Here is a 21,016-nt window from a genome sequence, read left to right on the forward strand (position 1 = left end):
TTCACCAACTCCCATGTTACCTACACAACTACCAAAGTATGGAATTTCTAAAGTGATTCCCACATATGTAAAAAAAGAATTACAACACACCGCACTAACACAATTGACTGGTTGGTAAAGTTAAACGATGAAATAACTATAGTTCTCTTATTATAAGCATGTAATGAATAGAAGGGTACCAAAGGGGTGACATTAGTCATGTTCATTCTCATTAAGGAAGCTTTTGTTACTTTTGCTCAAAACTTTTCAATAAGTCCTCATTACCAGTAGTCATTACATGAGCATTTCCCATTAACAAAGTGATGGAAACGATTAGCATCCCTGACTATAATTTCCCTCTGAACTATTTTTGATATGTATTTGGTAATAGTATGACAGTCAACACATACACGAAGATTTTTTGTGATCCTAATCAAGCTTCCATATGGAGTGCTTAAAAGACCAAATGCAATGGCTAGTCTCTCACTGTGTCCCCAGAGTAACTTAACCTTCATTGGCTCATTTACATCACGAAGAACACAACTAGTATCAGGAATGTAACCTTCTGCCTCCACCTCGAGTCTCAAATTTTCTAATACTTGATAAATATCTGACCAACGAGGATGTGAATCGTCACTAGCAAAAAATGTGTATACCCGATTCCCTATTTCTATCAAACTATATCCAGGTACCTTTTTTAGACCCTGCATCCTCATGAGGCCTCGTATGTAATTCACTGATTCCCATCTTCCTGCTTCAGCATAAATATTTGATAACATGACATAAATTCCAGAGTTCAAGTAATCTAAGGAAATTAATCTATCTGCTATCTGTATCCCCATGTTAATATTCTTATGGGTTCTGCAACCGCTGAGCAAAGCTTCAAACACATCTGTGCTGGGTTGGAAGGGCATTTGTTTCACCAGAGCATCTGCTTCCTTGAGGCGGCCTGCTCGACTAAGAAGATCCACAACACAAGCATAGTGTTTGTCCTGAGGCTTAATATTATGATCCCGTTCCATACAGTTGAACAAAGCCTTACCCTCTTCAACAAGGCCCGAGTGACTGCAAGCTGTTAGCAAAGAAATAAATGTTGTTTGACTTGGCTTGAGACTTTCCTCTATCATTCTATCGTATAAAGATAGAGCATAATGCCCAAGACCATGCATTCCATAACCCATAATCATAGTGTTACACAGTATAACATCTTTTAAATGGAATCCATTATTGAATAACTTCTCAGCAGAGCGAATTTTACCACACTTGGCATACATATCAAGCAATGCTGACATATTAACTGCATCAAATGCATAGCCATGTCGGATCAAATAAGCATGGACACTCCTTCCTTTCTTGAGGGATCCTAGGTGGGCACAACAATGCACAAGGCTAACAAGAGTGACAGAATTGGCGGGAACTTTTTCTTCTTGCATTTGACAAAATAATTTAAGGGCATCCTCTGCATAGCCATTTTGAGATAAACCCACCAGCATGGCAGTCCATGTAATTACATTCCTTTTCTCCATTCTTCCGAAAACAATAGTTGCTAGCTTTATGGCACCACATTTAGAATACATGTCAACAATTGAAGTGGACAAAACTATGTTCGATTCAATTCCTTTTCTTATAATACAAGCATGGAGGATTCTTCCATTTTCCAAGTCAGATGTTTGAGAACATCCTCGAATGAGGCTCACCAAGGTCCCAGAATCAAACCCAGAACCACTTTGGATTAGTCTACGAAAGAGTGCAAAAGATTCAGGTATCAAACCATTTTGAATATATCCTGAAATCATAGCATTCCACGAAATCAAACTTCTATTGAACATGCCATTGAAAACCAAAGCAGCAATGTCTGTGTCACCTAAATTGCTATACATATCAACCAACGAAGTAAGCACAAATACGTCATTCCCCATGCCTAAAGCAATGAGAACACCATGAGCAGAGGTTCCTAGTTTTTTAAGTCCACTCTCTCCACACGCTTTGAGTAAGCTCACCATTGTCACTGGACTCGGCCTTAACCCACCACCAATCATCGCAAGGAACAGTTTAATTGCCTCCCTGAAGAATCCCTCCTGCACATAACCACCAATGATAGAATTCCAGCATACAATATCCTTTTCCGGCATTCCATCAAATACTTTTCGCGCATCATCAAGATAACCACACTTGACAAAAAAGTTAACAATTGAACTACCAACATAGGGATGCACATGAAACCCCCTTCGAAACACTGTCATAACTATTTCCATACCAATTTCATCATCCAACAAGTTGGTGCATGCCTTGAGAGCAAACATGCACGTGTAACTATTGATTTCTAAATCACCAAACACCATAATTTTGAACAACTTGGGAACCTCCACGTGTTGCTGGTTCCTCAGTAACCCAGCCATCATGGCATTGCAAACAGCTGTACCTTGTAAAGAACATTGATCAAACACCTTGCGGGCAGGGCAAATAAAACCCAAATCAGAGTAGACCCTGATGAGTTTTGCGGCAAGATAGTTTTCAGTTGATACCCAATTCTTAATAATCTGAGCATGGATGGACTTGACATGGATAAGGGTGTTTGAGAATTGATGCAAGAGTGAGTAGAAAATTGAAAGAGGTTGGTTGAATGGGGCATAATGAAGAGAAACAAGTGTTGGGGATGGTGCAGAGTTGCACATACACCTGCACCTGCAGTGGATCCTGGTCTTCGCAAATGTGTCTCTGAGATGGAAATATAATAAAGGCATCAACAAACCATAAATGAGAAAGAAAATTTTAGTTAGAGTTCAAGTTAGGCGCTCTGTTAAACGACCTAGCTTACTTCAATTCGGCTTCTTCTGCCGTATAAATATGATATAACCATTATTATTACATAGTTGAGAATTTAAATATTTGGCAAAAAGTACTTTTTAGTCAAAAACAAGTATATATCACGAACTTTTAACGAAAACGATATATTTACACACAATTCTGACCACGTGTTGCTCAATGGTTGGTCCAGATAATTATATTTTTGAATTATTTTTGTACTGACGTGAAAATGAAACGTGGGAAGAACGAAAGCGTGGCACAAGCGTTTCAAAGTTTCGACTTTTCGTTCCTTGTTCGCAAAACTTAGGTCATTGAGCTTGGTTACATAAAATCTCTTGGTGGCGAGTTTGTTCTTTGTTACTTCCTTCTGACGTGATTTGTGGTTGGTCTGTGTTTGCTGGTGATTGAGAAGTGATATTATGAAGTTTTAGCCCTCAAAATCTAGGTCAAGAGCGAATCCTTTTAGCTTTGTAGTGCTTTGTTTGGAGTCACGACCTCATTGTTCGATGGTAGATTACTTTTCGTTGTTGGTCATCCTTTTTCGACCAAGCATTGTTCCTTGTGTTTGTTGTGTTTCTCTATTTTGGGGTTAGACGTTTTTTTATCGAAATGGACAAAGGTCATGAACTTGCTCAATGTAGTCATGGTAGGAAGATATGTGTGTTTGTATGGTAATACTAACAATTTTGGTGATTTGTGTATATGACTTAAAAGGAATATTGTTTTTGTAGCTGTCTTTCTGCCATTGTTGTAAAACAAAGTTACTTGGTGCTTTAAATCAAAGGTCAAGTATGGAACAAAAAACTTTTATTGAAAACACACCCTTTGATTGGTTGACAGGGTAGCACGATTCCGTTAAGATTGGTAAGAATGTCTTATCTATGTTATGTGGTAGATGGGTTGAGAGGAGGGTGACTTTTCTTTCGAGAACAAAGTTGTTGAATTTAATTATTAGATGCATGTTTAGGGTTAGGCGTGAGTGGTGGGAGAAAAAATTGATTTAAATAAGGTTGGTTTAGATAGTGAGTCTAGAAAGTACTTTAGTTGTGCAAAAGTTGATGTTAGTGTCACATGATTTTTTGTTGGAAGAACATCCAAATTTTCCTATAAAATATTTTTGTAAGATTTATATTTTGATAAGGATATCTAAGTATTTGCTGCCAAATCGTAATGGAATAGTTTTTCTGATTCTTTTTAACATTCTTGACGTTCTTGACAACTTACAGTGTGTTGGTAATTATAATTGGAGTAGTTTAGTTTATGTGGAGAGTTTGTGCATGCTTCAATAACATTGAAGAATGAAAAAACCAAAACTCACTTCTATGTTGTTGGTTGCATTTACTTATTGTAGGTGAATGATGTGTATGTACTTGTGATTTAAATGGAAATTTTTTATATTGTACGATGCTATATGATTTAGTTGTGTGATTTTGTTAATGTTTTAGTTATGGTTTTGAGATCATTTTGTAACTTCCAACCAAAAGTACAATTTCCGAATAACTAAATTTCCACAATAGTAGTATTGGATTAATGTAAAAGTAGGTGACACTTTTAACATGAGTGCTTTGGAAAAGGCTGCGGGAGTAGTTATTTTCCTATTGTTGTATTTATTTTATATAATTTTATTCCCTTAATAAATTGTTACTTTATTTTTCAGGTTGTTGTTGTGTTGGTATGTCCAAAGAAGAGTTGTGCTATTCTATTGTCAAAGTAGCATTTGAAAAATATGGTGTTGGATTTAAAAAACAAAATAGGAAACACAAGGAACACCTCATCCGTGTTGTACAAGAATAAGAAAGGGTTATTTGTAAACTCGAAGTTTTTGTTAGTAAGTTATAGAAATTGGTTGAAGAAAGGACTAAAGATAAGGCCACAAATAATGTGGAGAAAGATGTTGGTGGAAGTGTTGATGAGTGTGAATTTCCTACAGTAGACAACATTTGTTGTGGTGATGCTATGTCGGTTGAACATCACCACGACAACATGCTGGTTGAAGATGAGGTTTAGAGTAAAACAATATGTATATGCAAATGAAGACTAGACTACAAATGTGGTTCAAGAGTCATGATATTAGAACCCCATTTCCCAGTTATGGGAGTGAAAGGGACTGAAATATATACAAAAAGTTGACATCGTTGTACACTTTAGTAAAAGAACATTAATTTGTTAAATTGTTCTTTTACACATTGTTGTAAAGTTTAGTGAAAACATTTGTAACCGTAAGTGATTTTGTAAAATTTGGCATTACATTAATTTTAATTTATTGTGCAAATTTCTGTTGTTATCAGTTGTATGAGTTTTAATTGAAAATTGGTTTAAAGATGTGCAAATCTTGTTCATCTACTCAAATTATATCATGTTAATGTAAGTGAAAAAAATCCAACACAAATACCAAATTTTTTGTACATTGCTTTATACTTATCTTTGTTGTGTGGTTTCATAGTTTATGTGTCAATAAAATGAGGCTACTAAAGCACTTTCTATTCAAATAAGCCAAATGTTCTGTGGAAGACGGTCATTGATTATTTTTCATGAACAACATCCAAATGTTTTATTGAATTCTTTTGAGGCTGTACAAAATTATGTGCGTTGCTACCCACTTATTTTGCCTATGGTGTCCACTTATGTTGCAGTGTTGTTTTTTAGTTTTTTTTTCTTTTAACAATGAAATTTGACCTCTTTGTGTTGGGATGTGGTGAGTTAGATGATGTATGTGGTAGATTGGAAAGACATAACCTTGCTTGGTGAACGAACCTTGGTTGTATTCAATTGTTCAAGTGTGTACAAAATTCTATGGATTACTACCCACTTATTTTGCCTATGGTGTCCACTTACGTCGCAATGCTGTTTTTCAGTTTTTTTTCCTCCAACAAAGAAATTTGACCGATATGTGTTGGGATGTGGTGACTTAGATGATGTGTGTGGTAGACTGTAAGCACATAACCTTGGTTGGTGAATGAACCTTGGTTGTATTAAATTGTTCAGAGTTTGTACAAAATTTTGTGGGCTGCTACCCCTTATTTTGCCTATGTTCCCCACTTACCTTGGAGTGTTGTTTTCCACTTTTTCTTTTCCTTCAATCACAAAGTTTGACCTCTGTGTTGGGATGTGGTGAGTTAGATGATGTATCATGTAGAATGGGAGCACATAACCTTGATTAGTGAATGAATGTTGGTTGTTTTCAATTCAGAGCATGTACAAAATTTTGTAGGCTACTGCCCAATTATTTTGCCTATGGTCTCCACTTATATTGTAATGTTGTTTTTCAGTTTTTTTTCCTTCAACCTTGGTTGGTGAATGAACCTTGGTTGTATTAAATTGTTCAAAGTCTGTACGAAATTTTGTGGGCTGCTACCCACTTATTTTGCCTATGTTCTCCACTTACGTTGGAGTGTTGTTTTCCACTTTTTCTTTTCTTTCAATCACAAAGTTTGACCTTTGTGTTGGGATGTGGTGAGTTAGATGATATATGATGTAGAATGGGAGCACATAACCTTGATTAGTGAATGAATCTTGGTTGTTTTTAGTTCAGAGCATGTACAAAATTTTGAAGGATACTGTCCAATTATTTTGCCTATGGTCTCCACTTATATTGTAATGTTGTTTTTTAGTTGTTTTTCTCCTTCAACTAGGAAATTTGACCTTCAAAACCAAAACATATATTAATATAAATAGAAGAAAAAACCAGTAATAAACATTTTTCAAACTTGAGGTTGAAGTGCTTCCTGCTCTTAGAATGATACCAAACCAGCACTAAAAAGCAACAGGAGAATGAAGGAAAACAAAGTTGATGGAAACTGCAAATATAAAAATTGAAACTGAAATCAAAGAAAAAGAGCATTTCCCATGAGCTATTACCGTGAAAGCATTTTAGAATCCGAACAATCAATGCATAAACTGAGTTGAATGCAAATGAAATAACTTACAGATACGTAAGGCGTGGTATCGTGCTCAACCAGTTAATTTGGACCTTTATATAAATTTGAGTATTCAACCAGTTAATCAACTTTCTAACTATCATGGTTTTGGTGGGATCTGCAAATGATATTCGCAGTACACTTCATCAGTTTTTTCAACTAGCAAACGAAGACAAAAAAAGGTTGATCAAGAAAATTCTATACCACAAAAAAGGGTATGGATTAGCCTTGAGAATCCTTGCTATTTCCTTCTCCAACTCTTTGTGCAGAAGTTCCATGATCAATATCTTCTCTTTCTCGGCACCTCTTTCCTGTAATGATTTGTAAATGTCCATATGCATTTTACGCATATAGTACTACAAGAAAAAATTGAATTACATATAGCCAAAATCCGTATATAAAGCCCAAAATTCATATATAACACTTAGTTACATACAGCTTACATACAAACGAAAATCCGTATATAAAACTATCGTAGATAAGTTATATACGGATATATCCGTATATAATTTATATACGGATTTTTTTGTATGTAATTATATACAGAAAAATTTGTATATAATATTCGTATGTAATTACGTACGAAAAAATCTGTATGTAAAATCTCTATGTAATTAAAAATGTAATTACATACGAAAATATTCGTATATAAAATCTGTATATAATTAAAGATGTAATTACATACAGAAAAATCTGTATGTAACTTTATGATTTTATTAAAAAATAATAGATTATCCTAATTTTCTATTCCTTTTGTGGTCCATAAACTAACATGAACCAATAGCTTGCATATGTCAGATTCAATCATTCCCCATCAATTTGATATAACCCAATACATAAGATAACATAGGTAACATCATACAAAAATCAAGAAGCACAACTGGGATTAAAACAGATGATACAACCATGAATAGAAAAACCCTATGAAATAGTACACCTCATCATTATAAAACTATAGATATTTGTATGTTAGTTACTCAGTCTATGTTAAACAAAACCAATACCACATGTTAAACAATAACATAGCCTTAGGGAAACAATAGTTGTAAGTTTTCAGAAAAATAAAAGTTTAGTTTCACACCTCTTTTGCAGTTTTCCTTTCCTTCTCTGTTTCCTGCACTTTTCCTTTCCTTCTCTCTGTTTCCTGGTTGCACCTTTCTCCGTGGTAGAGCAAGCTCTGGAGATATATCATACTTGTTACTCCTTGTATAATAAAAGTCCAACCAACAAATATTTACCAATACTTACTAAAGAAAGTATTCATATTTAGTTATTCAAACAAATATATATATATATATATCCAAGTTTAATCAATTCAAATAAGATATAAAATTTCAATAAGAACAATTAAAATGAAAGAAGCCATCTCCTTCTATCACGTGAAAATATCAAATTTCCATCCATTCAATTACAAAACATTAAAACAACACCAACTCTGGAAAGTCTCACCAAACTTAATTTGTCTAAATTTTACATAATGCTATGCAATTCATCCACCATTATTATTATTATTGTAATTTTTATTTTTATTATTATTTTATTTTATTTATTAATTCTTTTTAAAAACAAGATAAAAGATGTACCAATCAAAATTGTCTTTCACGTAAAACGATATAATAAGTTTTCACTACTTTTAAAATATAACTTAAACATTGTATGTAGCCCAAAAGAAATTTTAATGAACTTAATTTCAATAATTTTGGTCTGCACTTATTTTGCTACCAAGGCCACTTCTGATTTCAGTCACCAACCACCAATTTAACACCTTAGATTTTAACTATCATGTTGGTCACTGTTCAAAAGTGGGTGTGATAATTCTTTATTTCTCAAAGTTAAACTCTAACCAACTCGTCATCACAGACATCTAATCTTCAATACTTAATACAGGATATTTGGTTAACCATGCTGCACTTAATAGCCACATCAAAGACTAACCAAGGAATCATTCCTTACGTCCTGCATCTTTGACTTAAAACATAAACCACTCACTACATTTTAAATTCCAATCCAATTAAATACACTCACAGTCATATTATAAACAAAGGTGCTTCTTCATTATACACAATTAACACTAAATTATATATATACTAACCTTATCTCATAAAATTTCTGCACAAACAAATTTCAGAAATAATTCATCACTACTCCAATACGTTTCAGCAGTTCTTTGACTACATTATAAGTTAGAACGTGTCTCTTCCCCAAATTCAATTCCCTAATCAATATTATCTTTCGACCATTGAAGCATAGATCCAGCCGAAAACAGAATCTGATTTACAAGCTACTGCCCTCACACGTCCATTAGAATTTCTTTCCTAAGTTAGTTTCCAAAACCAGAATAAGAAGCTATCAATACTACAATCAGATTTCAAATCAGATTAAGGAGTTATTATTCCAGGAGAGTTTGCTTTCTATATAGATCAAGTTTTGACACACATAAATGTGACAAAAGGTTTTTAGCACAAGAACGTCGCGAGCGAGCAGTCACACACGTGTGCTTAACCTTTAAAATATATTTTTGTTATTATTATTTTTTTTTAGTTTTTATGTATTATTTAATGGGTAGATATTTAAAAATGAAATAAAAGCCAAAAAATAAAATTAAATAAAAAGAACAGAATAACAAAGTGCAAATAAAATACAAGCAAACTTAAATAAAAGGAAGAAATAAAACAAAAATTATGAGGTGTGAGGTTTAGCAGAAATCGAATGGGCTTAAGCCCAAACAGAATGGGGGTGTGAATGGGAGATGGGTGTGTGCAAAGGAGAATAGAGTTTTTTTTGTTTTAAAAAAATCTGGATCTGGCCCAAGGGTTTTGCTTCCCAACAGAAACTTTAGGGGTTCTCACATTCCTCCCCTCATTCCAACATTTAGAAAACCTAGAGTCTCTCTTCCAAACGAGGCAGCCAAAGGAGGGATTTGTCTCGTCCGCCCGCTCACGCACACGCGCCGCCGCCTCCATCAAAACCGACCATTGCGAGTCGCGGCCCAAGCCGTCGCAAGCACCCCCGCTCACCGCCGGGATCATCGCCGGCCACAGCGCCAGGCCCTCCTTTCCTTCTCTTCTTCCCGCGTTAGAGAAGCTCTCACGCTCCTCCGTCAATCGCCGCTTGAGCGGTCCCGGCTGCCTCGAACCAGGGCACCACCAGCGCCACAGGTCACGGCCAAGGTCGTCGCCGGTCATCGCCTCGACGTCCTCCACCGCCACGACCAAACCCACCTCTACCCCTAAAACCGTCACCGTCGCAGCCACTCCTGAAACCGCCACCGCGCCTACCACCTCTAGGGGTCCCATTGTTTAGTTATCAGAGAATACAGCTATAAAGGTTTGCCAAGACAATGTTTGGGGGTTTAGGGTTTTTATTCTGATGCTGTGGTGTGTTTATGGTTTTTTATGATTCAATTTTGTTGATGATTGGAGATGAACAGAGGCGTTGAAGGCTGTGGAAGATAGGAGAGCTCGTGTTGCTCGGTGGCTTCGAAGCGGAGAGACAGAAAAGGTATTTTCACAGCTTAACTATACAGAGCGTGCATTGGAGTGTGCGTGTGATAATTGATTCTCTGTTTTTCAGGTGATGGGATACAGCAAGGCCATGTTTATGATGCTGGAGTTGGGGATGAATGATTGGCAAAGAGTACGCATAACCAAATCATGTATATACAATATAATTACATGCTTAATACGAGCAGACAAAGCCAGGCATTACCAAACCAACACAAAAGCATATATCAACCCAAATGAACGCAGATATCAACCCAATTATGAGTAGATCACAGTCATCTACCATTTATAGTTTGTAAGCCATAAAGCTTTAAGAAGAAGAACTTACCTTCTATCTTTGCGTTCAAGTTTTTTTTCTTGAATCCTGGTTGATGGTGGCTTGCGAGTAAGACAAGGGTTGGAGTGGGCAGAGGCTAGGCAAATGAGTGAATGAGGATGAAGGTTGGGAGAATGGTGGGTTTCTGTGATGTGCTTAATGGAGGAAATTGGTTTCTCCGGAGGTCTCTCTGTTGAGTGAGCAGAGAGTGAATTGAGAGGAGCTGAGGGTAGTTTCTCAGTGAATGATGTTGGTGCAAAACAAATTGAAATTTTTACTAAAGTTTTCCTAAAATGTTTTGAAGCGAAACTTATAAGTTTAGATTCAAAGGAATATTGTGTTTGTGCCCTAATTTATTAGACAATGAGTTGTTCACAATAATATTAAATATTATATAAGAGATTATTGCGACACTCAAGTAGTGGTATAAATAAATTCATACTTACAAGGGATTGTAAATAAAATCTATAATAAATAGAAAAATAATTCATAAAAAAATACTCACAAATAACATGTACACGTGTTTTTTATATACGTATGTTAACGGGATAAGTATAAGTATTATAATATCTATATCTTGTATATACATGTACTTGCTGATATTTAATTTACCAAAATATTTTTTTATATATTTATATACATAGAAAGAGGAAATAAATATCATAAAAAGATATCTACTGATAATGAATATAAATATTTCTAATTTACATACGGGATAATTATGTATAAATGAGTTTTTTAATTTATTGTAATTTTTTTTAGTTAATAAATTTTAATAAAATATACTAAATTTTAATAGATAAAAATGCTTAAATGTTATGAAATCTAAAATTTAAGATAAAAGTTATTTGAATAATTTTTATTTCTAAAATTAAAAAAGAAAAAATATATTTTTTTATAGTTAATAATGATATTAAATTTAATATAATTTAATTTTATTTAAAAACACATATATATATATATATATATATATATATATATATATATATATATATCATATTATTTTTAATTTTATAATAAAAAATTAATTGGTACTAAAATCATAAAAAAAAAATTATCCATGATATGTGTAACCTGTTACTCGATAAGAAAAAGGAAGATAAGATAAAAAATTTATATTATTGGATTTAAATTTTAAAATGTAAGTAAATTTTTTCTTATGCTTTGTCATTATCATATTTATGTAAACCGTGACATCTCTTGACAACCTAAACTGAAGTAGATTTTTTAGTTTTATTTTAATTATTTAGAGTTTTGTGATTTATATTTTCCATCGCGCTCTAAAACATTGTATACAGATATACTTCCTAACCTAATTCCGTCTTTCAATGATTTATCCTAAAGTTTGGGGAATTCTTTTATTAACTTTCCTAATTAAATAGAAAAAAACAAGTTTTACTTACACTAAATGAGTGTCTAGAAATTTAAATAATGAAATTTAAACATGATTTTTTAAAAATATAATATCTTATTTTATTACTTAAAATTAAAATTAAATAGATCAAAACTTTAAAAGTGAAGAGCTATAAATATAAACTGTTCAAATTAGGAATAATAATATCCATGTTTATCAATTAAATAATATGATATATAAAGATTGTTAAATTAAAATTCAATTCGAATTTAAAATGAAACTAAATAAGCTTATATAATAATACTTTATAAAAAGGTATTCCAAGTTAAAAAAGAAGTCATAATTTTGTTTTATGTTCATAAAATTTAGGATTAATCAGATTTTGCTCCATCAAATTTGAAAAGAATACGATTTTAATATTTCAAATTAAAAAGATACTGCAATTCCTAAATATTTAATTCGAGGGAAAACATTATTCTTTTAACACTATTTTTAATTTATCAAACTTAACATTTCTAGTTTTATTTTTGTCAGAACCAATAATTTCATATGTGAGTGAAAATCAGGTGTAGATGAAAAGGTTTAAAAAATTCAGAAAGTGGAAGACAGTTGTGTAGCTGAGTGGCCGATCGGTTTTTGACGGTAGTATATAAGCAAAATTTTCAAACGTTGAGCCACTTTTGCATGCACCTCTTCTCTCCAAACTTTCTGAGTTTCTTCTCCTTCTCTCTTCAATTCTCCTTCTTCTCTCTAAAAATTCTCACTTTCTCCTTCTTCTGATCATCATCTAGGTTGTGTGTGAGTTCTTCCTTGGTGGCAAGAAGTTCTTTTCCATCAATCTAGTTGTTGTGTGAAGTGGGTAAGTAAACTCATTCGTTTTTTTTAAGTTTCGGTATTTTCTGGAACATGCAAGCACTATGCAGCTTGCATGTGTTCTTATCTATCTCTCTCTGAATCGGTTTCTGTTTTTTATCCTCTGGTTGGTCCCTTTTCACCGATCGGAATTGTAGTAGGCTGCTTTAGAAGTGGTTACTGGGTTAGTCAAGTGGTGGAAGCTTAGGAAGTGCATAGTTTATTCAAGGTAAGGGAAGCTAGTGATTTAATTATATTTTTCTGTGTTTGGAATTGATGTGTGGATGCTTGCATTTATGAATAATGGTGTGTTTGATTGAATTGTATTCAAATTCTGTGTTTGGCCAAAACATGTGAACTGGACTGGGGTTTGCCTGTTGTAGAACGTTCGATCATTTCTTGTTTGGGAATGAGAATATGTGAAAATATAAGTGGTGAGCAATGTGTAATAGGTTCAGTGGAATAGGTTTAAAATAACTTAGAAATCAAGTTTGGAAGTTTAGAAATTAAGAAAAATGTCTTGTTTTGGTTTAAGAAGTGTTATTCAGAGTTTGGCTTTGATTGACCGTTCAATCGTGTTACAGGGGTTCGGTCTATTAGGTATTATCTAAGTATGATCGTTCGGTCTGATCACAATTTTCTGATATTAAACTAGAGTTCGGTTTGAGTTATGAGTGTGCAGTGTAAGTTATTCAGGACTAGATTAAGTTCCTAGTGGTCGATTTCTATAGCAGTCGGTTAATAATAGCATTCGATCATTTTCTTCTGTTCTGTCTCTTACGAAGCGTTCGGTTCTCTCGGTTGGGTAGTGGGAAAGGGTTTGGTCTCTAACGTTCGCATGTCCTCTTTATTCTATGAATGAAAATATAATTGATGAATGACAAATTATGTTTAATATGAGAATTTTGGACTTATGTATACTGTGGAAGAGAATTCCAAGGTGGAATGTCTCGTGTATGGTTATGGAATTGTAAAGTATGAATATGGATATGCTAAGTTGGCGTTCATCCTGAAATTCTATGAATATCATTCTCACATACAGAGATATTTCATTTGTGAGAATAGTAGGAGGTCCTACCTCCTCAGGGTGCCGAGGTAGGTACTATGGGATTAACCTTGGGTAGTAGCTTGGTTGGTGTTAGTTACACTACCACAAGTGTAAGGGCGACTGTGGCTACATATTCATACAATCTGGATGATCAAGTCATAATGTTCAGTTTATATATATATATATATATATATGTATGTATGTATGTATGTATGTATGTATGTATGTATGTATGTATGTATGTATGTATGTATGTATGTATGTATGTATGTATGTATGTATGTATGTATGTATGTATGTATGTATGTATGTATGTATGTATGTATGTATGTATGTATGTATGTATGTATGTATGTATGTATGTATGTATGTATGTATGTATGTATGTATGTATGTATGTATGTATGTATGTATGTATGTATGTATGTATGTATGTATGTATGTATGTATGTATGTTATGTATGTATGTATGTATGTATGTATGTATGTATGTATGTATGTATGTATGTATGTATGTATGTATGTATGTATGTATGTATGTATGTATGTATGTATGTATGTATGTATGTATGTATGTATGTATGTATGTATGTATGTATGTATGTATGTATGTATGTATGTATGTATGTATGTATGTATGTATGTATGTATGTATGTATGTATGTATGTATGTATGTATGTATGTATGTATGTATGTATGTATGTATGTATGTATGTATGTATGTATGTATGTATGTATGTATGTATGTATGTATGTATGTATGTATGTATGTATGTATGTATGTATGTATGTATGTATGTATGTATGTATGTATGTATGTATGTATGTATGTATGTATGTATGTATGTATGTATGTATGTATGTATGTATGTATGTATGTATGTATGTATGTATGTATGTATGTATGTATGTATGTATGTATGTATGTATGTATGTATGTATGTATGTATGTATGTATGTATGTATGTATGTATGTATGTATGTATGTATGTATGTATGTATGTATGTATGTATGTATGTATGTATGTATGTATGTATGTATGTATGTATGTATGTATGTATGTATGTATGTATGTATGTATGTATGTATGTATGTATGTATGTATGTATGTATGTATGTATGTATGTATGTATGTATGTATGTATGTATGTATGTATGTATGTATGTATGTATGTATGTATGTATGTATGTATGTATGTATGTATGTATGTATGTATGTATGTATGTATGTATGTATGTATGTATGTATGTATGTATGTATGTATGTATGTATGTATGTATGTATGTATGTATGTATGTATGTATGTATGTATGTATGTATGTATGTATGTATGTATGTATGTATGTATGTATGTATGTATGTATGTATGTATGTATGTATGTATGTATGTATGTATGTATGTATGTATGTATGTATGTATGTATGTATGTATGTATGTATGTATGTATGTATGTATGTATGTATGTATGTATGTATGTATGTATGTATGTATGTATGTATGTATGTATGTATGTATGTATGTATGTATGTATGTATGTATGTATGTATGTATGTATGTATGTATGTATGTATGTATGTATGTATGTATGTATGTATGTATGTATGTATGTATGTATGTATGTATGTATGTATGTATGTATGTATGTATGTATGTATGTATGTATGTATGTATGTATGTATGTATGTATGTATGTATGTATGTATGTATGTATGTATGTATGTATGTATGTATGTATGTATGTATGTATGTATGTATGTATGTATGTATGTATGTATGTATGTATGTATGTATGTATGTATGTATGTATGTATGTATGTATGTATGTATGTATGTATGTATGTATGTATGTATGTATGTATGTATGTATGTATGTATGTATGTATGTATGTATGTATGTATGTATGTATGTATGTATGTATGTATGTATGTATGTATGTATGTATGTATGTATGTATGTATGTATGTATGTATGTATGTATGTATGTATGTATGTATGTATGTATGTATGTATGTATGTATGTATGTATGTATGTATGTATGTATGTATGTATGTATGTATGTATGTATGTATGTATGTATGTATGTATGTATGTATGTATGTATGTATGTATGTATGTATGTATGTATGTATGTATGTATGTATGTATGTATGTATGTATGTATGTATGTATGTATGTATGTATGTATGTATGTATGTATATGTATGTATGTATGTATGTATGTATGTATGTATGTATGTATGTATGTATGTATGTATGTATGTATGTATGTATGTATGTATGTATGTATGTATGTATGTATGTATGTATGTATGTATGTATGTATGTATGTATGTATGTATGTATGTATGTATGTATGTATGTATGTATGTATGTATGTATGTATGTATGTATGTATGTATGTATGTATGTATGTATGTATGTATGTATGTATGTATGTATGTATGTATGTATGTATGTATGTATGTATGTATGTATGTATGTATGTATGTATGTATGTATGTATGTATGTATGTATGTATGTATGTATGTATGTATGTATGTATGTATGTATGTATGTATGTATGTATGTATGTATGTATGTATGTATGTATGTATGTATGTATGTATGTATGTATGTATGTATGTATGTATGTATGTATGTATGTATGTATGTATGTATGTATGTATGTATGTATGTATGTATGTATGTATGTATGTATGTATGTATGTATGTATGTATGTATGTATGTATGTATGTATGTATGTATGTATGTATGTATGTATGTATGTATGTATGTATGTATGTATGTATGTATGTATGTATGTATGTATGTATGTATGTATGTATGTATGTATGTATGTATGTATGTATGTATGTATGTATGTATGTATGTATGTATGTATGTATGTATGTATGTATGTATGTATGTATGTATGTATGTATGTATGTATGTATGTATGTATGTATGTATGTATGTATGTATGTATGTATGTATGTATGTATGTATGTATGTATGTATGTATGTATGTATGTATGTATGTATGTATGTATGTATGTATGTATGTATGTATGTATGTATGTATGTATGTATGTATGTATGTATGTATGTATGTATGTATGTATGTATGTATGTATGTATGTATGTATGTATGTATGTATGTATGTATGTATGTATGTATGTATGTATGTATGTATGTATGTATGTATGTATGTATGTATGTATGTATGTATGTATGTATGTATGTATGTATGTATGTATGTATGTATGTATGTATGTATGTATGTATGTATGTATGTATGTATGTATGTATGTATGTATGTATGTATGTATGTATGTATGTATGTATGTATGTATGTATGTATGTATGTATGTATGTATGTATGTATGTATGTATGTATGTATGTATGTATGTATGTATGTATGTATGTATGTATGTATGTATGTATGTATGTATGTATGTATGTATGTATGTATGTATGTATGTATGTATGTATGTATGTATGTATGTATGTATGTATGTATGTATGTATGTATGTATGTATGTATGTATGTATGTATGTATGTATGTATGTATGTATGTATGTATGTATGTATGTATGTATGTATGTATGTATGTATGTATGTATGTATGTATGTATGTATGTATGTATGTATGTATGTATGTATGTATGTATGTATGTATGTATGTATGTATGTATGTATGTATGTATGTATGTATGTATGTATGTATGTATGTATGTATGTATGTATGTATGTATGTATGTATGTATGTATGTATGTATGTATGTATGTATGTATGTATGTATGTATGTATGTATGTATGTATGTATGTATGTATGTATGTATGTATGTATGTATGTATGTATGTATGTATGTATGTATGTATGTATGTATGTATGTATGTATGTATGTATGTATGTATGTATGTATGTATGTATGTATGTATGTATGTATGTATGTATAATGAATGGTGGTGTTCGGTTTGTATGTGACTAAATGTATTCTGTGTTGCATGATGTACCGTTCGTCTTTGTACGTATTGAACTTGCATGAATTGTATATATATGTTTATAATTAAATTACGTTAGCTTACCCTACTTTCTTGTTGTCTTGTTTTGTTCGTCCGATTATCTTTTCTTTTGCAATGATCATCCTGTGGATGTGAGCAGAAAGTGATGAGTGTTCAGTGGAACAAGCATTGGAAGACGAGGACCCTGTTGCTTAAGTTAAGACCGCTCGGTCGTCGGTTGTGTATAGTTTTAGATTGGACTGTTCGGTCAATAGGTTTAGTTTATCTTTTGTAAACCGGTCGAGTTATACAGACGGTTGTATCACTGTTCGGTTTATGTCTGTATTTTTGTATCAGACTTATGTTGATCTGTAAAATTTTTAGTTTTATGGTTATTTTGGATAACTGTAATGTTAAATACTTTACTAACCCTTGATCAACTGATCGTGATTAATCTATGATATAGTGTTATGCTATATTTTGGGATGTTACCGTTTTCAAATTTAAAAAATTAAAATAAATTCTTAATTCAATTATGGATTCATTCCAAAAATTTTAAAGTAAACATATTTACACCTATTTTAAAAATCACCCTGCATAAAACAATAAATTTTTAACATCTTTTTCTTCTTTTCTAGTAAAAGAAAAAAAAACACAGTACACATATTTCATCTACAAAATACTTCTATTATTTTTTTAATATAAAAATATAACACGATTCAAACCAATACAGTTCTAATTCGATTTATATAAACTATATCCTAAACATAAAGTGCAAAACAGAACAATTAAACAAAAAAAAAAAGGCAACCAGTTAAGAAACATAACACTCATTATTGTTCCTGAATGATGCCAAAGATCATGAAGAAACTGCTGCCAAACTCGTGTCCATGACCTGAATGAGCTTGTTGGCTATGGCACTTGCATAAACACAAGAACCGTCACACATCTGCACCACCAGAAAATCAATCATATATACTATGTTTAACACACATGCATGTATAGTTAATATTCATTTGACACAAAACCTTGGTATTGAACAGATAGCTGCAGAAATCGCCAATGTGGCCACCAGCAACATGTTGGAGATCGAGGTTGAGCTGATCAAGAACCTGTGAGACATGCACCAAGCAATCTATCTTCTTCCTCTGAACAAGCTTGATTGTCACCTCGTTGTCAACAATGCGCACATCAACCTCTGTGTCTTTGGATTTCCTTTGTATCCAAGAACTTCTTAAGCTTTCATTGTAGGAACCATCATCTGGGTCGGGATTGGAACCATCTTGCCCTTCAGTTTCAACCTTGTGCCTCATCATCACTACTACCCTTTGCTTCTCTTGCCTTTTCTTCTCCACCAATAGTTTTAACTCGTCCACTGTCCTCTTAAGCTCTCTGATATAGTTAATAGCATCTCCCACCACAGATGCTCTATCACTCTTTGGTTCGGTTTCCCAAAACAAAACAGAACAAAATCAATCACTCAGTTCTACTTTCTTTATACTCAAAGACATTAGCTTTAATTAATGCTGGGTTTAAAAATAAGATATTTTTCTCAAAGTTTACATTTTCTTAACGTTTAAAACAACCTTTCCTAGAAAAAAGACATTTTAAACAATTGAAGAGTTACTGTGAAATAGAAAAAGCAGGAAAGAAAAATGTCTACAATTTGACAGAATCTCAACAGTATAATTTACTCAAAAATGTTACCTTGGAGGGGTTTGGGATGAGTTCTTTCAAAGCATCAAATTTACTACTCAAATCCACTCTCCTTTGTCTCTCAGTAGTGGTACTGGTAAACTGCTTGGTCCTTTTCCCCCCTCTCTTTTTCCCCACATCTTGAGTGAACTCCACCACCCCATTTCCAAAATCTTGGTAGGCAATTCCACTGCCTTCTATGACACCCCCTCCTCCAAAGGCAAAATCATTTCTCAGAGCTGGGGGAGGTGCTTGCAGGTTGAGATGCAAGAAAGGGTCATAGGAAACAGATGAGACGTTTGTGCTGTCTGCTGTTCCCATAGGACCAGAGAGTTTCGGAAGATTGCTGCTTTGGTTTTCAAAGGTCATTGGCAAGTGGAGAAGGTTGAGGAGATCTGGTGTTGGTGTGGAATAAGGAAATTGGTGATCATGGTGACCCCTCTCAAGTGCGGAGGAGTGAGTGGGGAAAGAATAAAGCTCCTCACATGAACCATGGTTGTTCACCACTTGCACAAACTGGGGGTTCAAGTTATTAACTTGATTGTATGAGTTTTGTTGAGGGTGTGCAATGATTTCCATAGCAACAGCAGAAGCATCTTCTCCACTGGAATATGTGTAGGCTAAGTTTTCCATCCCAAGGGTGTTTTGGGGCTGCATGCTAGTCACAGACATAACTGCCTCTGATTTTGAAACCATCTGGGAAAAACAGTCTTCTGCCACCATCCCATTCGGATCAAAGCAACTACTTTCTTCGTACATGTTTGGACCACCCAGTGATTTTGATCTTTGCCTCTACAAAGAAAAGGTATAATTAATATAACATAGGAACTAAGGCAGCTTATAGAAAACAAAAGGGTCAATAAATTACTGATTTTTAATCTTCCAAAGTTTCACAAAATTTCATAAAAGTGGTAGAAGTTTTTCTATAAGAGTGGTTGTGTGGGGGACGTGTAATTCTCTTGGTGGTTTTGAGGTTACACAGACTGTGAAGGCTTTTTCAAGTGTACTGAGCAGATACCATACATGGAATGGTGTGAGTGAGCCAAATGACCAAAAGGGGTCTCATTCTGTTACTTGTTCTGCAGATTCCCGTCATGTGGACCCCACCTAGTGATCTCCTCCTTATTGTTTCAGATGCAGACAGCACCAGCGCAAAGATGCTTCAGCTTTTTTATTTTTCTAATATCAAATTTATTATTAGATGGAATGTATGATATTAATATTGCAATATTAAAAACAACAATCACTTTCCTAGCCAATGCCTTATGCATGAGGTACCTACAAGAAAGCAAGAATGTGACACTGTTTTGCCAAAACTGCATAATTTGACCATGGGATTATGTTCACCAGTACATGGATCATTTAACATTTAATTTGCATGATTGAGAACAATGGTGAGCGTAGATCCACCAGGATGAACTTAATGTGGCAGAGTGTTTTAGTTGCACAATTCTAGGAGATATTTGGGATTGTTCTTGAGTTTAATTGTATACTGTGAGTTGCACTGCAACAATAATCACTGCATAATTTGAATATAGGTAGTTGCAT

At 32.8% G+C, this 21,016-nt stretch overlaps 1 protein-coding gene, 1 long non-coding RNA gene and 1 pseudogene across 3 annotated transcripts; 1 reads left to right on the plus strand and 2 right to left on the minus strand.

Moving 5' to 3' along the window:
* Window positions 1-120: 120 nt before the first annotated feature.
* Window positions 121-2,738, minus strand: LOC148206629 (pentatricopeptide repeat-containing protein At1g11290, chloroplastic pseudogene; annotated as a pseudogene).
* A 5,161-nt stretch (window positions 2,739-7,899) lies between these two features.
* Window positions 7,900-10,892, plus strand: LOC148206630 (uncharacterized). 2 transcript variants are annotated; one of them, XR_015783666.1, is made up of 3 exons: window positions 9,376-10,031; window positions 10,135-10,205; window positions 10,278-10,892. It is a non-coding gene; the product is annotated as an uncharacterized LOC148206630 (long non-coding RNA). The 2 variants fall into 2 exon arrangements; XR_015783665.1 differs by having other exon boundaries at window positions 7,900-10,205.
* Window positions 10,893-18,483: 7,591 nt separating this feature from the next.
* LOC124845726 (transcription factor bHLH91-like) lies at window positions 18,484-20,244 on the minus strand. The gene is made up of 3 exons (XM_088114055.1): window positions 19,481-20,244; window positions 18,802-19,209; window positions 18,484-18,722 (listed from the first exon to the last, which is right to left on the minus strand). The coding sequence occupies exons 1-3, from the start codon at window positions 20,225-20,227 to the stop codon at window positions 18,633-18,635; spliced, it is 1,245 nt and encodes a 414-aa protein (XP_087970181.1). The 5' UTR covers window positions 20,228-20,244; the 3' UTR covers window positions 18,484-18,632.
* Window positions 20,245-21,016: the final 772 nt, after the last annotated feature.

This window comes from Vigna umbellata, chromosome 1, assembly GCF_029865625.1.
Source record: "Vigna umbellata cultivar VRB3 chromosome 1, Vumbellata_1.0, whole genome shotgun sequence".
NCBI lineage: Eukaryota > Viridiplantae > Streptophyta > Magnoliopsida > Fabales > Fabaceae > Vigna > Vigna umbellata.